The 19,768-nt window shown below is 41.4% G+C and overlaps 1 protein-coding gene and 1 pseudogene across 5 annotated transcripts in view; both read left to right on the forward strand.

The window, feature by feature from the left end:
* Positions 1–19,768, forward strand: part of LOC139011288 (ectonucleoside triphosphate diphosphohydrolase 5) — a 74,975-nt gene that overhangs the window by 23,025 nt on the left and 32,182 nt on the right. For 2 of the 5 annotated variants that reach the window (XM_070416808.1, XM_070416799.1), the window contains exons 2-14: positions 1,730–2,015; positions 2,660–2,739; positions 4,160–4,303; positions 7,573–7,648; positions 7,922–7,957; positions 8,277–8,365; positions 8,676–8,755; positions 9,854–9,915; positions 11,505–11,606; positions 12,279–12,419; positions 13,647–13,703; positions 14,396–14,511; positions 17,652–17,822. In XM_070416808.1, the coding sequence (XP_070272909.1) occupies positions 1,799–2,015; positions 2,660–2,739; positions 4,160–4,303; positions 7,573–7,648; positions 7,922–7,957; positions 8,277–8,365; positions 8,676–8,755; positions 9,854–9,915; positions 11,505–11,606; positions 12,279–12,419; positions 13,647–13,703; positions 14,396–14,511; positions 17,652–17,738 (1,287 nt within the window). In that variant the 5' untranslated portion in view covers positions 1,730–1,798 and the 3' untranslated portion in view covers positions 17,739–17,822. Of the gene's footprint in view, positions 1–1,729; positions 2,016–2,659; positions 2,740–4,159; positions 4,304–7,572; positions 7,649–7,921; positions 7,958–8,276; positions 8,366–8,675; positions 8,756–9,853; positions 9,916–11,504; positions 11,607–12,278; positions 12,420–13,646; positions 13,704–14,395; positions 14,512–17,651; positions 17,823–19,768 lie in introns of those variants that run through there. The other 3 variants (XM_070416783.1, XM_070416766.1, XM_070416775.1) reach the window with 2 other exon arrangements.
* On the forward strand, positions 13,083–13,193 carry LOC139001489 (small nucleolar RNA U13; annotated as a pseudogene).

The raw sequence follows: 19,768 nt of genomic DNA on the forward strand, positions 1-19,768 counted from the left end.
GAAAGAAAATATTCTTAGGTGGGGATTAAAAACTGTTAGAGGATAGATACAGTATTCTTGGTTAATACCAGGGGAAAATATAGCCTATTCAGGAGACATTTTTCTGTGTCACCTTACTCTAGGTTTTCATCATCAATTGTATTCAACCTATCGTAACACAAATTCAAAACAAAGAATGCTGAGCACTAGTACTGAGTTTTATGCCTTTGCTAAGGACACATTAAGAAGTATAGGCAGTAACTTGCCATAAGGGAGGCACTTTAGAATCAGGGAAAAAGAAAGGTTGGCAAGAGTAAAGACTGTTTTCTGAAAAATCTTACCATTGCCCTAACCAGTTTGGCTCAGTGGATAGAGCGTTGGCCTGTGGACTGAAGGGTCCCAGGTTCAATTCCAGTCAAGGGCACATGCCTGGGTTGTGGGGCTTGATTCCCAGTAGGGGACATTCAGGAGGCAGCTGATCAATCATTCCCTCTCATTATTGATGTTTCTATCTCATCCTTCCTCTCTGAAATCAATAAAGAAAAAAAATCTTACCATTGACTTGCTTTATTACTTTCAACAAGTTATTGAATGTCTCTGTGTTAATTTGTTCATCTGCCCTAAGTTCTTATGGGGATAACATGGCCTGAAACCTGTGAAGGATGTTTTAAAAACCATAATGAAGAAAATAAAAGAAAAAAAACATAATGACCTATTTAAGTGTTTTATTTATTATTACTTTTTAAAAATATATTTTTATTGATTTTTTACAGAGAGGAAGGGAGAGAGATAGAGAGTTAGAAACATCGATCAGCTGCCTCCTGCACACCTCCTACTGGGGATGTGCCCGCAACCAACGTACATGCCCTTGACCGGAATCAAACCTGGGACCTTTCAGTCCACAGGCCGACGCTCTATCCACTGAGCTAAACTGGTTACAGCCTATTTAAGTGTTTTAAATTAAGTTGATTATTTCCTTGAAATGTGGTTGCATGTGCAAGCCAATGTCAACATTATTGGTCACAGTGTCAGTCCAATGACCTGATTTTTGAAGGTTGGGAACACCCTGGTGCTGGGACTTTATAACTCCTTTGGAACTTTATAACTTTTTCAGAAATTGAAGCTTCTTATATCAAAAAGAAGAAAGAGGTAGCGGGGAGAGAGGGTTAGTATATGATCTAAAGACAAAGTTGTCAAAGTGGAGAGAATAAAATTTGACTGCAATGGGAGCAAGATGTCAGAGCTTTTTTTTTTTTTTTTAAATATATTTTATTGATTTTTTACAGAGAGGAAGGGAGAGAGACAGAGAGTCAGAAACACTGATGAGAGAGAAACATCGATCAGCTGCCTCCTGCACATCTCCCACTGGGGACGTGCCCGCAACCAAGGCACATGCCCTTGACCGGAATCGAACCTGGGACCCCTCAGTCCACAGACCGACGCTCTATCCACTGGGCCAAACCGGTTTTGGCTCAGGGCTTTTGAATATGTGAGATCCACCCTACAATTAAAAGCAGAGCTTGGTTAAATATATTTTAAAACCCAAATTTCCTTTTGCAACCAGATAGCCTTCAGAAAAGGTCCTAAGAGTCTGTGTCACCCTGGTCAATCTGGTTGTTCTGGTTATTAGAAATAGAGAAGAAGGAGCACCTTAGGAAAGGGGTGGTACTTCTATGATGGGTGTTTCTTCTTTTACAGGTGTAAACAAAAAGGCCACTTGATCTAACCTTGTGTGTCTTTATCCTATAAGCCACTGCAGGTGTTTGAGCGGCACTGCTTCTACAACAAAGGTCTAGACTCACCACATCTTGGGGAGAGAATGGCCACTTCCTGGGGAGCAGCCTTCTTCATGTTAGTGACATCCTGTGTTTGCAGCACTATCTTCCACAGAGACCAGCAGACTTGGTTTGAGGGTGTCTTCCTGTCTTCCATGTGCCCCATCAATGTCAGTACCAGCACCTTGTATGGAATTATGTTTGATGCAGGGAGCACTGGAACACGAATTCATGTTTACACCTTTGTGCAGAAAATAGCAGGTAAGTGCAACTGGTACCCTCACCAGAGTCGATAAATCCATACTCTAGTAGAAACAAATGTACTGAGAGTGTGTAATGTGCATTACAGAATCTTATGGCTACTGAATGTCTTTCTTCAGAGAACATTTTGGACTATAATTGAGTACATAATGTTTAATTCAATGTGAGATTAAGAGGGATCTGGGTTGCCTGTAGTTTGAAACCCATGTGTCCAAGAAGTATAGCTGAAATTCGTCTTTCCTTTTCTTGAAAGGTGGTTGATACTTCCGGGTGCAGAATATTGAGGTAGTCTCGAGAGAAGGATCACTACCATCCTTGGGGAAGGGGAGAAGGGACCCCGAAGTATAATTTTTTCTGAATTTCCAGGGTTTCTGTCTTCAGGTTACATATAAAGCCTAGGGAAAGGAGTAGGAACTAGGTGTCCAACAGAGAAATGACAAGGGGACTCTCAAGGATTGCCTATCATCTCTGTCCTCCTCCTCAATACTCCCGCAAGTCATTCCTCACAGGGGGGATTACCTGGAATAGCTCAGGGAGTAGCAGGTTAATCTAGTAGGTCGTATGACACACAGCCCAGTATCAGAAGCAGCCTCACTTTTGGTAATCAGCCATCTCTCTTCTGTTTTAATCCCTGGACAAAATAGGACAGCTTCCAGTTCTGGAAGGGGAAATTTTTGATTCTGTGAAGCCAGGACTTTCTGCTTTTGTAGATCAACCTAAGCAGGTGAGTTGTTTTTGTTTTTTTACAATTATAATAAGATGTTTAGATTCTCAATATCTTGATAATTTCACCACACAGCTGCTGTTAAATAACTCGTGCTGTTTGTTCACTACTGATACTGAGGTTATGTGTGAGATTGGTTTTCTGTCCTCTGCTAATCTCCTGGATAACAGAAATTTTATATCCTGAACTCACTAGGGCTTTGGTGGAAGGAGGCTAGAATCTCTTTAAGAGATTGCTTCCTTTGTATTTACTGTTTGAGATTTTTATTTGAAGCCATCAGCTGCATTGATTAATGTAGATGCAGAAGATGGACATGAAGTTCTATAGGGTATAAGATATAAACATGACAGACAATTTAGGGAATGTAGACCCATTGAACTCCTTTCAGAACACCATGATATAGGACAGACCATGCCTATACTCTGGAAATTAGGCAAGAATATATGATGAAAAAATCTTTGGTGGCAGAGGATGAATGGTTTTGTTGTGTGTTTCACATTGGGGCACCCACAACATATGCAACACCCAGTGTGTCAGAGGCCACATTAAAATACAATAATTCAGAATAAAATAGAATGTTGAACTTTGGTAGCAGTTGTAAAGATATTATTCAGTGTCTCAAGCATAATCACTAACCAAAGGAAAACCTAATGCTAAAAATAGTTTGAACTTGAAGAACTGAGAAGATGCTTATTTTCTCAGCTCACTGCTTTGAAATGGCAAGAATGCTAGAAAACTAGGAGCTCTTGAAAGCAACTACATTATAAAAGACTGATTTGACATTTAGAGAAGAAGATTGTGTTATGGTTGCTATTAATTATAATGATTATAAGAGGCAGTATGTATCAGGATAGGTGTTTACTCAGGGAAACAGGATTTAAAATAATGCTTTTGAATTAATCATAAATTGAGCATTACTGTGTACCATGAATGTAGTGTCAGTGATGTAAAAATGAACCTGACATATTCTGTCCTAATGGAAATAATATAGAGTGTAGCATAATAACAGCTACAGCTGGCCTTTGTGTGGAAACTACACACAGTCTGCCTCATTAATGTACACAGCAGTTTGTGGTGGTGTGAGGAATCTATCCCATCTCAGCAGAGAAAGCCAAGTCCAGGAAGCCCCTATGGTAGGCACAGAGTTAGCAAGCCTTCTAACTCCTCATTATGTGTTTCCTTCACTATATTCAACTTTTTGGCCCGAAGCTAATTTATATGAGACACAAAATAGCAATCAATTAAAATGACCACACTATAAAAGAATCATTTTTATTACTACTTAACCAAAATGAAATGGATTCTCCTTCAAAGAAGCCCATTTGTCTAGGTTTCTGCTCCTACAGAAACATGATGAGGGAATATACAAGTGCCACCATATGGACTCTTTACTGCATGAGCGGCTCTTCTCTTTTTGAAGGGTGCTGAGACTGTTCAAGAGCTCTTGGAGGTGGCCAAAGACTCAATCCCCCGAAGTCATTGGAAAAGCACCCCAGTGGTTTTGAAGGCAACAGCGGGACTGCGCTTACTGCCAGAACAGAAAGCCCAGGCTCTGCTCTTTGAGGTAATATTTGAAATCATCTGCATCTTGGGTAATTCTTTTTCCCTATATAAATATTTTCTTTATGGGTTTAAAGCCCTCTGGCGTATTAACCTTGAGTATTGCACCATTGCTAAAGCACTGTGGTGACTTTGGGCTCTTTTGTAGCTAATTATTTACATTTCAAAATATTACTCTTGAATTTATAGAGTTTTTCCTAAAAAATTTAAAGCACTTTCTATCCATGATGTTCTTTTAAAAAAAAATATTTTTAGCAATTTTTAGAGAGAGAGGAAGGGAGAGGAAGAGAGAGAGAGAAACATTGATGTGAGAGCAAAACATAGATTGGCTGCCTCCTGTACGCTCCCTACTGGGGATCGAGCCCACAACCTGGTCATGTGCTCTGACCAGGAATCAAACTGGCAACCTTTTGGTGCACTGGAGACCACTGAACCTAATGAGCCACACTGGCCAGGATTATGATGCTCTTAATTTTCTAAACTTATTACAGCAGAATTGTTTTTAATTAACTTTAATGAGAAATAACTTACATACAATTAAATGTATCATTTTAAGTATACAGTTAAATGAGTGTTGACAAATACATATGTTCCTTATGCCCCTTTGTAGTCAATTTCCCCCTCCAGTGAAACCAGGCAACCACTGATCTGCTTTATGTCATTATAGATTCGTTTTGCATGTTCTTACATTTCCTATAAATGGAGTCATACAGTTTTATATTTCTTTTTTGTGTGTGTCTTACTTTTTTCTCTCAGTATAAAGGTTTTGAGAAGAATCATGGAATTGTAAAGTATGAAAGATTTTTAAAGATATCTATTTTATCGCTCATTCAGATCAAAACTAAGTACAGAGAGTTTTAAAAACCTCTATTTTAAACATTGTACATTTTATTATACAAAAATGTGTAAATTAATAAGATTAATAAGATTTAATATTGTGAAGAATATATGCAGAATCCCATTATAACAAAAAAAATCACAGCAAAAAAAATGATTCTGTATTTAGGTGTGTTGATTCAGTCTTATAAATCCACTAGAGACTGATGCACGAAATTTGTACAAGGGGCTTGGGCCTTGTAGCCCCAGCTTCGTCCGGAAGGTCGTTCCGCTGTTCTGCCGTTCAGTCGATTTGCATATTACCTTTTATTATTATAGATTCTCCTTTGACTGTCAGTACAGAGGGCTTAAGTCCCTTGCCCAAGGACAAACTGCCTGGAATGTCCTTATGAAAATCTGAATCCCAATTCTTCATTCATTCATCCATTCATTCACTCATTTATTCATCATGTAAGTGCTTTACTATGTACTGGGCACTGGTGAAGTGGGACATAGAGCAGGGAACAAAAATAACACTGTCCTGCCCTAACCGGTTTGGCTCAGTGGATAGAGCGTCAGCCTGTGGACTGAAAGGTCCCAGGTTTGATTCCCGTCAAGGGCATGTACCTGGGTTGCGGGCACATTCCCAGTGGGAGATGTGCAGGAGGCAGCTGATCGATGTTTCTAACTCCCTATCCCTCTCCCTTCCTCTCTGTAAAAAATCAATAAAATATATTTTTTAAAAAAATAACACTGTCCCTGTCTTAATGGAACTAACATCCTAGTTTCCAAGACAAAATGAACAAGTCAATACAAAGTATGTCAGGTACTTTAGAAGCTATGGAGAAAAAATAAAGCAGGGTAAGGCAGATCGAAATGCTGGTGGTAGTGTGAGAGAGATGCTATTTTAAATAGGGTGGTCAGGGAAGACCTCATGGGTAAGATGCATTTGATCAGAGATCTGAAGGGAATGAAGAAACAAGCTATGTAAAACGTTTGTGAATGTAGAATATTCCATACTAGAGAAACAGGTGTAAAGACCTAAATCAGGAATGTGCTTGGCATGTTCAAGGAACAGCATCCAGGGTAGGGTGGCTGGAGGAGAGGGAGTGATGGAAGGGAAGTAGGAGATAAGTTCAGAGAGGTGGGAGGGGTTTATCATGTAGGGCATCAAAGGCCTATGTAAGGACTTCGGCTTTTTCTCCAAGAAGGAAGCCACAGGAGGGTTTGAGCTAAGGAGAGACATAATCTGATGTCTGTTTTTAAAGCACCACTCTTGGCTGCAATGTTGAGAATTAATTGTGAGCAAAGGCATGGAGTGGAGAGGGCAAGAGCAGAAACTATGTTTATTCCTGTTTGCTTATCTATCTTCCTAAATGCTTGTTTATGGATCACTTAACTGACCTTTCCTGGTTGAAACAGTGTTCAGAGGTCACTGCAAGAAGTGTTTTGTCCTGTCAGAAATGAGAACAACCAAGACTAGAATTTTTCCTATCTCTATTTGGGACCTCTCCCTCCCCAACATGATAATCATATAAAAATAAGACATAACACCCACATTATTGACCTATATTTATGGATAGTCAAGAGCATTTGTGCAAGCTCTTCATTCTCATCTTCTAAAATAGAATAAGTAAATTCAAATTTGGGATCTCTCTAGACTCTTTTGAGGCCCTAGCCATGTGCCAGGATTTGACAGGGGCTGGCAGCAGAGTACTTCAGCCTAGGGACATGAGCTCCTTTACCACTAAGGACGAAAACTATAGAATTTAATAGGAGAGCAGCAGAAATTTTATTGTAGCCTCAGGAGCCCCCCAGGCCCAACTCTTCTCTACTCTCCAAGTTTATCTGCTCATCTAAGAAATGGAGTGGGAGGGGGTCCTCCTAGCTTCCAGTACAGGTAGAATTAATCCGGTGTTTTAAAAAAATTACAGGATCTTGATTTGAGCTGGCGAGGTCAAATGTATGCCCTTTCCTAAGTCCAGTTCACCTATAGATGTAGATGATTTGGTTGCGATTTATTTTAAAGTCAAGGGAATCCCTGTGTTTTCTTTTTACAAGAAACCACTAATAACTTGCTTAGTTCCTTCTCCAGCTTATTTTTTCTTTTTAAAATATATTTTTATTGATTTCAGAGAAAGGAAGGGAGAAAGAGAGAGGGATAGAAACATCAGTGATGAGAGAATCACTGATGGGCTGCCTCCTGCAGGCCCCCCTACTAGGGATCCAGCCTGCAAACTGGCATATGCCCTGACTTCCTGGTTCTTAGGTTCATGCTCAACCACTGAGTCACACCGGCCGGGCCTTCTCTAGTTTCTTTAGGGAAAATGAATGAGTTCTAAGATTTTATTTAGGGAAAATGAAGAGAGTAGTTTTCTAAGCCTTTTAGGACATAGCCAAAATATGGAGATCTATTTTATTGCCTTAGGGAATTCAAAAATTTTCCTTTTTCTCTAGGTAAAAGAGATCTTCAAGAAGTCACCTTTCCTGGTACCAGATGACAGTGTTAGCATCATGGATGGATCCTATGAAGGTGGAGAGGTGTTGATATATGTTCTAGAGGGAGAGGGCCAGGGTTAATAAAAGATCTGATTCAAGGACTGTGAACAGGATGGGGTGCTGAAGAAAAAGGAACTAAGGGGAAACAAATAAGCATAGAGGAATGGAATAGCAGGAAATGGCAGGATGGGGAGAAGGGAAGTGTGCTTTAGACATGAACTGTAGAGAGAAAAGAGAACAAAGATGGGGCCCGAGAAGAGAGGGAAAGTGCTCTGTGATGTAATCCTTGTCTCTCTGTCTTTTTCAGGCATATTAGCTTGGATCACTGTGAATTTTCTGACAGGTAATACATTCTCAAGTGTATCTTAAGATTTTGACTGGGTTTCACACAGGGTCAGAGCAAAATTACCTTTCTTTTTTTCCTGTATTATTCTTTCCTTTTGTAAAAAAGGAAAGGAAAGACAGGACTTAGTGTTTATAACCTGCCTTCAAGGCCTCAGCTGCAGCAAGAGTCCTTCGTGGTTAACATTTGCCTGTAATCCATGGGGGCAGGGAGCAATGGCGTGTTTATGGAATTCCTCCAGAGCAGGAGAGAAATTGCAGACCGAGGAGTATTGGGCTGTCCAGGAGCAGAACATTTTCAAACTGGCTCTCATCCACAGGTCAGCTGCATGGCCACAGTCAGGAGACTGTGGGGACCCTGGACCTGGGGGGAGCCTCCACCCAAATCACATTTCTACCCCAGTTTCAGGTGAGTCATTACCATGAAGGTTTGGTTAGCAACTCACTTGGCAGGCATATCACGGTGCTAGGAAAGTGGTGCCCTATTTTTAGGCAGCAGCTCCACCACAAATAGGCTGAGTAGAATAAATTAATAACTGAGTGGACTTTTCTTTATCACTGTTCAGACTCCCTTTGCTTCCTCAAGCCATATGAGATTAGCAGTTTAACCTGTCTCCGTCATCTCTTGTTTTCTGGGGGAGGGGCAGGGATGGTGGTGATAACATCCTTAGAATAATCGCAGATTCTAAATAGCCTTTTTGCTTTTTTTTAATTTTCAGAAAACCCTGGAACAAACCCCTAGGGGCTACCTCACTTCCTTTGAGATGTTTAACAGAACTTATAAGCTCTATACGTATAGGTGAGGAGGGGGACAGGGAGGAATAATATTTCATGTAGTATGAGCCTTCTAACTTTTTAAAAAAATATATTTTTATTGATTTCAGAGAGGAAGGGAGAGGGAGAGAGAGATAGAAACATCAATGGTGAGAGAGAATCATTGATTGGCTGCCTCCTGCATGATGCCCACTGGGGATTGAACCTACAACCTGGGCACGTGCCCTCACTGGGAATCAAACTGTGATCTCCTAGTTCATAGTTCTACACTCAGCCACTGAGCCATGCTGGCCGGGCAAGTCTTCTAACTTTTTTTTTCTTAATTAAAAAAAAAAATATTTTATTGATTTTCCACAGAGAGGAAGGGAGAGGGATAGAGAATTAGAAACATCAATGAGAGAGAAACATCGATCAGCTGCCTCCTGCACACCCCCCACTGGGAATGTGCCCGCAACCAAGGTACATGCCCCGACCGGAACCGAACCTGGGACCCTCCAGTCCACAGGCCGATGCTTCACTGAGCCAAACCGGTCAGGGGTCTTTTAACTTCTTAAAGCATTTTCACATCTATTATTGCATCTGACAAGCCTTACATAGTCTTTACCAGTCCCTGAAGGCCTATTACCTGAAACTCAATCCACTTACCAAATGCCAAGGCAAGCATGTCAAACTTGTGGGTTTGACATGCTTATACCAAGGAATCCAAGGATTTATTCATTCTTGGCTTCCAACATATATGACTTAAAGAGTCAAAAGTTTTCTCTATAAAGAGGACACTCAGTAAAAGCTCAGCCAAAGCTCTGTGCCAACTCCATTGAGTTTGCCTTCAGATGTTCAAAATCCAGCCTAGGATTTGATCACAGTGAGTCTGGGAGCTAAGATGAGAGCTTTTCTGGGGATGGTTCCCAGAGTGGGACCCTAGGCAGCGTCACTATCTCTGACCTTTAAGTCATAGCTGTGGAAAGTAGTTACTGCAGGGCCCTGATCTAAACTGTGCAGAAATTACCACTTAGCCACACTAGATGAATCGGTTACAGAGGAACCATGTTACTTTTGAAGGAGGTAGCTTTAGGCTGGAGGACTTCAGGACCAGCATGAAAGTAGTCAATCCTGTATTTTACAGTTACTTGGGATTTGGATTGAAAGCTGCAAGACTAGCAACTCTGGGAGCCCTGGAAACAGAAGGTTCGTCTGGGTACCTGTGCTGGTTGGGGTTTGGTGAGAGTGAACCCAATCCTCAGCTTGCCTTTTCCCTCCCTTGGCAATGATTCTGTGGAGGAAAGAGTTATGCTGAGTTAGGAAGCACCTATATATAAAAACCCAAGTGACTGGTTGATCGTTCAACCAGTAGGTATGATGTGCACTGACCACCAGGGGGCAGGTGCTCAACACACAGGCATGAAAACATGGAACAGACTGATGAATCTCAGAGGGAAGGAGGGAAGGGGAGGGCGAGAAGAGATTAACCAAAGATCTTATATGCATACTAGAGGCCTGGTGCACGGATTCAGTGTACGGATTCTTGCACCGGTGGGTTCCTTCGGCCTGGCCTGCAGGGATTGGGCCGAAACTGGCAGTCCAACATCCCCCTAGGGGTCCCGAATTGAGAGGGTGCAGGCCAGGCGGAGGGACCCCACCGGTGCACGAATTCGTACACTGGGCCTTTAGTATGTTATACAATGGACATAATAATGGCAAATTCTTTTTTTCCTTTATGAGTTCAGATAAGTTTTGGTATACATTATTAGTCATTTCTAGAATAAGGTCTGTTTGTATGGGGCAATAGCCTGTGGCCAGGAGGCTGAAGTATCAGCAGAAATTCAAGGCTCAGAGAGCAAATTTAGTAGGAGCTTACTCAAGCCCTTGGCTTTACATGGGAGATACAGATGCAGAAAAATCCACTTGCAAGGTGGAATAGCTGAGCAACTCCATTCACCTCCTCACAGGTGGTAGAAGGGTTAAAAGCTTGGCTTTTTTTTTTTTTTAACCGAATCTTTTTCTTTGTATATTTTTATTGATTTTTTGAGAGAGGAAAGGAGAGGGAGAGAGAGTTATAAACATCGATGAGAAACATCGATTGGCTGGGGATCGAGCCCATAACCTGGGCATGTACCCTGACCAGGAATCAAACCAGCGACCTCTTGGTGCATGAGTTGATACTCAACCACTGAGCCACATGGGCTGGGCAAGAGCTCAGCTTTTGCGGTCAGGTAGAATTGGGTTCAGTTTCAGTTTTGTGATTTGGGGCAAGTTAGCTACCTTTCTGTGCCCCTTTCCTCACCTTAAGTAAGATTTTACATTTAAAGCACTTCGTATTACTTTGCAGTAATAGCCAGTAAGCTATTATTGTGATGATGATTGTATAGCATTTCAGTTTATAAATGTGTTTCGTTTAAGCCTCATAACAACCAATGAGAAAAGTAGAACAGTATTTCTCAACCCCCTCCCCCACCCTTTTTTTTTTTGAAAGGAGGGAACTTATTCCATTGTAGGTTTGGGATTTCTTTCAGATGTGATGAAAGCCATGGATCCTTCCACCAAATGCACATATGACAGAAATGTGCTCATAGTTTTAGGGGCTTCACCAACACCATGAAGCCCATCTATGAACCCTTGTTAAGAATTCCTGTCCTAGGATGTAGTCATGGAACTAATTTAACATGATTGGAAAGCCCAGCCACCTTGGTGACTACTTTCCACCTTAGTGGCTTCTTGTTTGCCTCCCTCTCTCACATCCTTGCCTCTTACTTTGTGGTCTGGTGTTTTCCTTTCAGGGACTGAGGGACATACTTTTCGAAGTGCCTGTCTACCAAGATGGTTAGAAGCAGAGTGGATTTTTGGGGGCGTGAAATACCAGTATGGCGGCATCCAAGAAGGCAAGTGATGTTTTTTCACTGGTTGAAGTATTTTTACACTTGAAGTCTGGAGAAGTTCCATGTGAAACTTTTTACAGAGCTCAAGAGAAACTTGTCATATTGCAGAGACTCATTGCAGAGAGATATTGGTTTGTCTCCAAGAAATAGTGGGAAGTGACAGTGAACAGCTGTCATTCTGTCTCCTGCTCTTTCCCTGACCCAGTGTTGTGGATTCATTAGACCTGGGGTCTCATGCAGTAAGGGTCTCTGCCCTCAGCGGGGTGAAACTGAAAACTGAGATGATAGGGAGAATAATTCACTTTAAGTTTTATAAAAGGCATAGACCTTAAAATCAAGGAAGAACTTGATTTTTCTAGTAAAGGAAGCAGGCAAGCCTTCTAACTACTTCTCATAAGCACCACGAAAACATACTGTGAGGCAGCAGCTCTAGGCTGACTGGGGCTGTTGTTGATGAGCACAGGTCAGGGAGGGCGCTTCATAGAGAAGCAGGTGCCTTTCCTCTGGACGGCGAGGCTGTGGAATTTTGCTCACCTCTGTAAGCCTTTTGTCCTGAGCCTCAGCTGTCCTTGTTTCCTCCTTCTGTGTCCTCGTTGGCTCCAGTAGCTTGTCTCAGAGAGTGGTCCTTCCCCTGTCATTTTTCTCACCGTGTCCCTGTGCACTTTGCCCTGGCAGGGGAAGTGGGCTTTGAGCCCTGCTATGCGGAAGTGCTGAGGGTGGTCCAAGGAAAACTTCACCAGCCAGATGAGATCCAGAGAAGCTCCTTCTATGCTTTCTCTTACTACTATGATCGAGCTGTTGACACACACATGATTGGTAAGTTCACTCCAGGTGTCAGGTCAGGGAGGACACTGGGCAAGGCTCTGGTGGGAAAGGGAGAGGGATTCTCTGAAAGCTTGGTTGGAGGTGATCATCCTACTCTTCTTCAGTGCTGGTTGTTGAGTGGCACTGGTTACTCGAATGGAAGGGGGCATATGATTGAGAGTCTTTTAGAGCTAGAAAATGGCCTTAAAATTTTACATGAAGTCTTTTTTCTTTTTTACTTTTTTATTGAGGTATAATTGACATAAAATAAAATGCACATACTTTATTTTTTATTAAAATATGGTTGACATAATATTAGTTTCAGGTGTACAAAATAGTGATTCAACGTTTATTTATATATCTTACAAAGTGATCTCCCTGTAAGTCTAGTAACCACCTGTCACTGTGCAAAGTTCTTACAGTATTGTTGACTGTGTTCCCTGTGTTGTACATTACGTGCCTGGATCTGTTCATTTTATACCAGAGGTTGGTGCCTCTTAGTCCCCTTTACCTTTTTTGCCCATCCTTCCACCCCTCTCCCCTCTGCAACCATCAGTTTATTCTTTATATTTGTGAGTCTGTTTCATTTTGTTTGTTTTGGTTTTTAGAGTCCACATATAAATGAAATCATACAGTTTTTGTCCCCTGACTTATTTCATTCAGCATAAAATGTACATATTTTAAAGTGTACAGGTAGTTCATAAGTGTGATGATTCGGTGTTCACACTCTTTTGTGAGATGTGCCTCCCTCAAACCTTGTTACATCAGCACATTACCCGCGTGACGTGGAAAAAATGTGTACTTTGCTAATTTTGACATACGTATACACCCTTGAAACCATTACCAAATTCAATATTTAAAACCATATATATTACCCTAAAGTTTCCTCCTTCCCCTTTTTAACTTTTTTTTTATCACAGTAGTAATGTTTTTGTTTAGCTATGATGATGTATATATGGAATCTGTCATGGCCTGAGATATGAATTGATTTTCTATTTTCTAATGTGTTTTTGCAAATGAATCAAATTTTTATTGTGGTTAAATACATATAACATAAAATACATTATAAATAAATAGACTGCATAGATTATTTTTTATGAATATCATGTATATTTAATCAGTTCTCTAATGTTGGGAATTTTATTTCCTGTTTTTCTTTATTACAAATCTCACTAGGATGAATTTTCTTATGTTTCTTTGACACTTTTTGACATCAGCTACTCTTCTGCTTCATTCCAGATTATGAAAAGGGGGGTATTTTAAAAGTTGAAGACTTTGAAAGAAAAGCAAAGGAAGGTAAGTGTCAGTGGCAGCCCTTAACAGTGATTCTGAGAGGCTGTACAAAGTCCAGGGACCTTAACGTTTCCCGAAGTTCCACAGCCAGCAGGAAGCCTCTCAGAGGCTGGTTTCCTGTCCTTGCCAGGAGCTTAAAGCATAAGTGGCATAGAAAAATGTGAGAATAGAAGAGGCTTTAGGAAGATGGTGAAAACCTGCTTTTCTACATTTCTGGTGTGTGTTTTTTAGTTGAAATAGTGTTATTAATGCTAATGAAACATCAAACACCAAAATATAGGGGAAATAGCCACAGAGGTTTCCTGGAAAGAGTCCATTGAAAACATAAATAATCTTATCCAGTGTCCCCAAAGTAATGCTAACTGGTATTTCCCTGTCTTCAGGGCTTCAGCATTAATAATATGTAAGGAATGTGGTTGAATTAAGCTCAAAGAATAGACATAGAAATTTAGCAAATAAACAAGGGCCCATGTAAATTTGATTAGATAAGATATCACATCAGAAATCGGCAAGTTCCTAAGAAGCTGCAGTCTTGTAGAGGCTGTCAGTGCACAGTTCTAGCCTCTAAGACTCCTAGGCATCAGCCAAATGGAGAATTCTGCTTTGCTTATTCCAAGTCTATATTTAGAGAAAATTACACACCTCTCAGTTGGCTGCAAACTTGAATTCCACTCTTTACTCTCTTTCCCCTTCAGTGTGTGACAACTTGGAAAATTTCACCTCAGGCAGTCCTTTCCTGTGCATGGATCTCAGCTACATCACAGCCTTGTTGAAGGATGGCTTTGGCTTTGCAGACAGCACCGTCTTACAGGCAAGAGAGAGGGCAGAGGAGTCTCATAACAGACTTCTTATTTGGGAGTTGGGAAGAAAGAGTTAAGAGTGACTATAGGTGGAATTATGAGGATTTTTATTCGGGCTGTGGACAAGCACTGTGCAAGACACTATGAGTGTGGGAAATTACCTCGATGCAAAGGCAGTTTCCAAGTATGTTACCAGGAAAGCTATCCTAGAGGTCACAGAGCAGAAGGCTTGCATCCAAATGAAGATGCCCAGGCCCCATGGTTTATTAAATCAATTTTGAAACTCAGGACAAGAAGCAACAGGAAAGAAATGGGACAGGTGAACACACAGTGTAGGGTGCAAGCAGGTTGGAAGTGCCACACTTCCTGAATTCTGGGAATGTATGTCCTGCCTCCCTCTGCTGCTGCTCACAGTGTGGTTGGTTGCAAGTACCAGGCCTGAAGTTTAATCAAGGGGGCACAAGGACAGAGGTGCCTGGAGCCATTGCATAAATTTCCACTGTTTGGAGAGGCATAGGGGCAAGTACATTATCTGGTAATATTAGCTCACTCAGCCCAATAGATGGTCTTATTTGGCAGAGGACATGAGGGACCAGAAGGGTTTCACAAACAAGTGGCTTAAGACCTCATGAATGTTGAATGCCTGTGTATATGTAGAATGTCATATATATTTGATATGTGTCTTGTATATTTAGTGCCTCTTGAATCTTGGGTCCCCCTTTATCTTCCTATCTCTGTCCATCTGTTCCAGAATAGGCAGGCTCAACATTGTAGTAACTTATTTATTTATTCTAAACACATCTTATATCTTTTATCCATCCCATTTTCTGGTCTTCAGTACAATAATTAAATAATTGCACATATGTTTATATCAATGAAAGAATGTCCAGCGTTAGAAAAAGTCTTATAAGAGTTTATTTGAGCCAAACTGACAACCATTGCTGGGAAGCAAAATCTCAGTGGATTGGGAAAATGCTCCAGAGAATGGCAGTTTGCAGTTTATTTTATACATTAGAATCAAAGGAGATATAAGGGGGTTACATGAAATCCATTTGGTGGTAGATTAGGGAGGTGGGAGAAAGCAAAGTGGAGAAATCTCTGAGATTAGACAAAAAGTAAAACACAGAGATGCATCTTATACATCGGTGGGTACAGGATAGTAAATATTTACGGGACACCGAATGGCATATGGGCAACAATACAACAGTGTGGTCTCGTGCTCTGGTGCGGGTGGTTGTGCCTACGAGGAGTCTGAAAAAGAAAATAACCCTGACATTTCAAAGGTATGTTATCTTAGATGCACAAAGAAAACAGACAATTTCAAAGGTAAAGGTTGACCTTTCTCAAGAAAGCTACAGGCCTAGGACATGACTACCCACCATGACCCACTTTTCGTTAGGATTTTTTACGTTCAGACCACCTTGAGCTTGTCAGGTTTACTATGTGACCCTTTCTCATCCACAGTTACAAGGATGAGTAAGATGTAGTCTTTGTCCTCAGATATCATGTAGTCTGTTAAAGGAGATGGCACAAGGCAGCTTTGAACTTTGGGGTCTAGTACGTAGACTGTATTCTTTTTGAGCCTCCTCCCCCCTCCTTGTGCCATTTCCCCTTCCTGTTTCATCAGTTCCGGATGAGTTTATATTATCCAATTTGTTGGGTTATACAGATGTCATAAACTCATTCGTACTAAGGTACTTGAATTTCATGTGTTTTGCCTGCCAAGAGCTTCAGCATTTAAAGTGCTTAAGACAGAAGAGTTACCTGCCAGTACATTAGTATAGTGGTGTTTAAAGCATGGGCTTTGTTGTCCGTCAGATCTGGATTCAAGTTCTGATTCTGCAAGCTTGCTGGCTCTGTGACCTTAGATGATTTACTTCCTCTCTAACTTTTAGGTTCCTCACCCAAAGCACAGGTATCCTTCGAGTTCCTATTTTATGGGACTGTTATGAAAATTGAGATAATGCCTGTGAAACACATTACCTGGCACATAGTGTAAGTTAGTATTGGTGTCGCTAGTAGTATAGGCAGTTGGGGAGAGATTTGTGGATTAGAGAGGTCATCCTAAGCTCTTAGTACATAGTACTGAGTTAACAACTTTCTCTAAAGTATCAACTATAACCAAATCATTTAAGGACAAGTTTCTGCCATTTCCAGTGCTGGCATCCTTTTGCTCTTTATGATTTCAGTGGCAACACAATTTAAATCAGGGGTTCACAGTCCTGCCCGAGATAGCTTCACTTCAGCATCTAGGTCTTTAGGCTGTCAGCCCAGTCCTCAGAATGGAGAAGCGCATTTGATTGGGGGACACTCCCAGCTTGACTCAGGTATCTCAGACAAAACCTCAAGATGATCCACATGCCATTCTCCCAGTGTTTGGCACAGTGACTAGATTGGATTTCCTCAGGTCAACAAAGTATTGTGTCATAAAACTGAGTACTAGAAAGACAGACTAAAACCAATCCACTGGTTTCCAAACTTGTGTGCATGTGTGTGGTGGTCTTTACTCAACAAAAGCTTATGCAGAATGCCAGTAACACTGGTATGTGGAGTATCTGGTTGAAGCAGAGGTACAGGGCCTGGGACTCCTTCACCAGGTGGCCCCCCTTTCTCTTTGAAGCGCTTCCAAGGAGCCCTCAGGATTGTGAAGAAAACAATCTGATAAATACTAACTGAATCCCTTTTATGTAGTTGAGAAATTGAGGTCTAACATGGGGTCATGAACTAATTGAGGCTCAACCTGGCCTAGAATGCCTTAAAAACCTTAGATGGTTAATAGTGCTTAAGAAGCAGCAGTTACTTACAAAGTATGAGTGGGGAAGCTTTAGTATGTGCGTTCATACCTCTAACTCTATTCCCAACTCCTGTTATATCTAATTTCAGGATTAGGGAAAGAGTTCCAAAGGTCCTGTCGAAAGCCAGGGTGAGACCACTTTCTGGGCCAGAAGATTCAGGGATCAGCTTGGCAAGGGGCCAGTAATAGGCCACGGCAGGAAGGAAGCTTGCAGAGACAGGTTGTGGGGAGGCCTCCAGACTGGCTACTTCCAGTTTGCCTTGGTTTGGCCATGTGGGCGATCTTTGCCCATGTCGTGCTTGCTAAAATTGAAAATTGAATGAAAATGTGAAGGCTTTTTTTTCTCCTCCCCAACAGCTCACAAAGAAAGTGAACAACATAGAGACAGGCTGGGCCTTGGGGGCCACCTTTCACTTGCTGCAGTCTCTGGGCATCTCCCACTGAGGCCACACCCTTCCTCTGAGGCCTGCATTTGCCAACAACCTTTTAACGGGAGAAGGAGACAAGACTCAGTCATGTTATGAGGCGGTCTGGAAACCACCTGGATTGAAACCCAGCAGCTGGCTTCATCAGGAGGAAGAGATTTTTGTAGACAACTCTTGCCCTTAAGTCTAGAGATTTGGGTTTCATTAATTTTACACATCTAATAGGAACTGGTACCTAACCATTCTGCTTGCACGGCTGGTACTAGAGTCTAAATTTTTGAGCATGCTTGTGTGTCACAGAGAGCCAAAAGGAAGAGCTTTGGAACTTAACCAAAGAAAAATCCCATTTCAACCCTTTGAGTGCCTCTTTCCTTTTGAACATTTTAAATTTCCTCTTACATGCTAATCTTAGCTGACTGATTGCAATCCCATAGCCTGTCAACACCAGTATATTTTTCCTCCCTGCACATTGCCTTGTCCCACCCTTATACCCACCCACCCACTTGCCCAAAAAAGAGAGGAAAAAATACCTGGTTTTGTAATTCAAGAGGAAAGAAAGGTACCATCTCTGAAGTTGTGTGGTCCTGCTTTGTGCTAGCTCCAATCAGCCAGCTGAGAGCTGTCCTCTTAGCAGGAGAGCAACTCCTACCTGTACAGCCTTAAGAAAAGAGGCCATCCAGTCTCTAAGGACATGTTTTGGGAGAGCGTGGCTGCCTTGTATAGGCCACCTTCTTTTAATCAACTTTTTATGTCAACCGTGAGATTAATGAGTATGTCCAACCTTCTAGGAATATGTGTTTATTCAGTGCCAGTGCCTCCTTCCAGGCTCTGTTTATGGTAATTTGTCATCCTAATCTTATTTCTTTGTATTTCTAAGAAGTACATCTCTACCCTTCTATTGGAGGATCTAGATTTTGGCCGTAGCTCCTTTCAGTTTGCCCTTTTATTCTGTTTATAGCAACATTTCCTCCTACCTGGCCCCTGATCATTTTAGCTACCATCTCCTAAATTGTCTAGTTCCAGGGTTTCTGATACCCTTCTCGATGATAAGCTAACATTTTATTTTGTTGGCCATTTTGGCCCTCACACTGTGGATTCTCTTTTTGGGTTGGAATGCTCTGAGCCCTTCATTTTGTGAATTACTTCCCCTAAAATTCATTCTCGTACTTTCCCATAGGCCCATCACCTGCTTCTTGTCTGCCCGCTCAGCGCCCTTGGGCTTGAAGGATCTTCCTGTTGACTGGTTCTTTGACCTTGGCTCTTTACCTCCAGCTTCTTTCCAGCAGTTTGTATCTTCCACACTTGTAGCCATCAGAGTAGCTTTCTTCTGGCTCTCTCACCAAAAAAATGTTATTAACCAAAAAAATGTTATTAAACACCTGGCCCTCACAAGAGCTCCTTTTTTAAAAGTTATTCCACTGAGTCAGTAAGTGGTTAACATTTGATGTGCAAGTAGCTAGCCAAATTTTATCTTTATCCCCCACATTTTAGTGTGTTGTTTGGTTTCTTTATTTCATTGTGGAATTTTTTCAGATTCTTCATACTGACTTTCTTTTTTCACACTTTTATTATACCAAGGTCACCTTGATACCTATTGTCTTCCTCAAAAGAATGCTAATGCATCATAGAATCTTTAGAGTTGGAAACAGCCCAAAGATATAATCCAGCCTTCTAACTGTTGCAGAATCCCCTTAACATTTCTAAGTAGCTGTATTTGGCTTCTGGTTAGCATGTTTTGAGACAGCTCATTGCATTTGGGACAGCACTGATGTTAAAAATCCCTTCAATGTGGCGTTGCAATCTCTCCTCTCAGTGGTCTTCTCTAGTCCCTCCTTTCACAGCCTTTCCATCTCCTGAAGAAAATTCCTCCCGAGTCCTTTGTGGTCTCTCCTTTAATAGAACACTTAGCTTCTGGACCCCTTACCATTTTTGTCACACAGGTTGAGTGCTAGAACCAGTCATACACTAAATGTTCCACATGATTAGGGAGAGACCAGTTTCTCTAGTAGAAACAAAGTGTTTTCCCCAAGAGGTAAGCTGTGTTCACTA

This window comes from Myotis yumanensis, unplaced genomic scaffold (genome assembly GCF_028538775.1).
Source record: "Myotis yumanensis isolate MYYU_CA2020_CCGP unplaced genomic scaffold, mMyoYum1.0.hap1 SCAF_1, whole genome shotgun sequence".
Taxonomy (NCBI): domain Eukaryota; kingdom Metazoa; phylum Chordata; class Mammalia; order Chiroptera; family Vespertilionidae; genus Myotis; species Myotis yumanensis.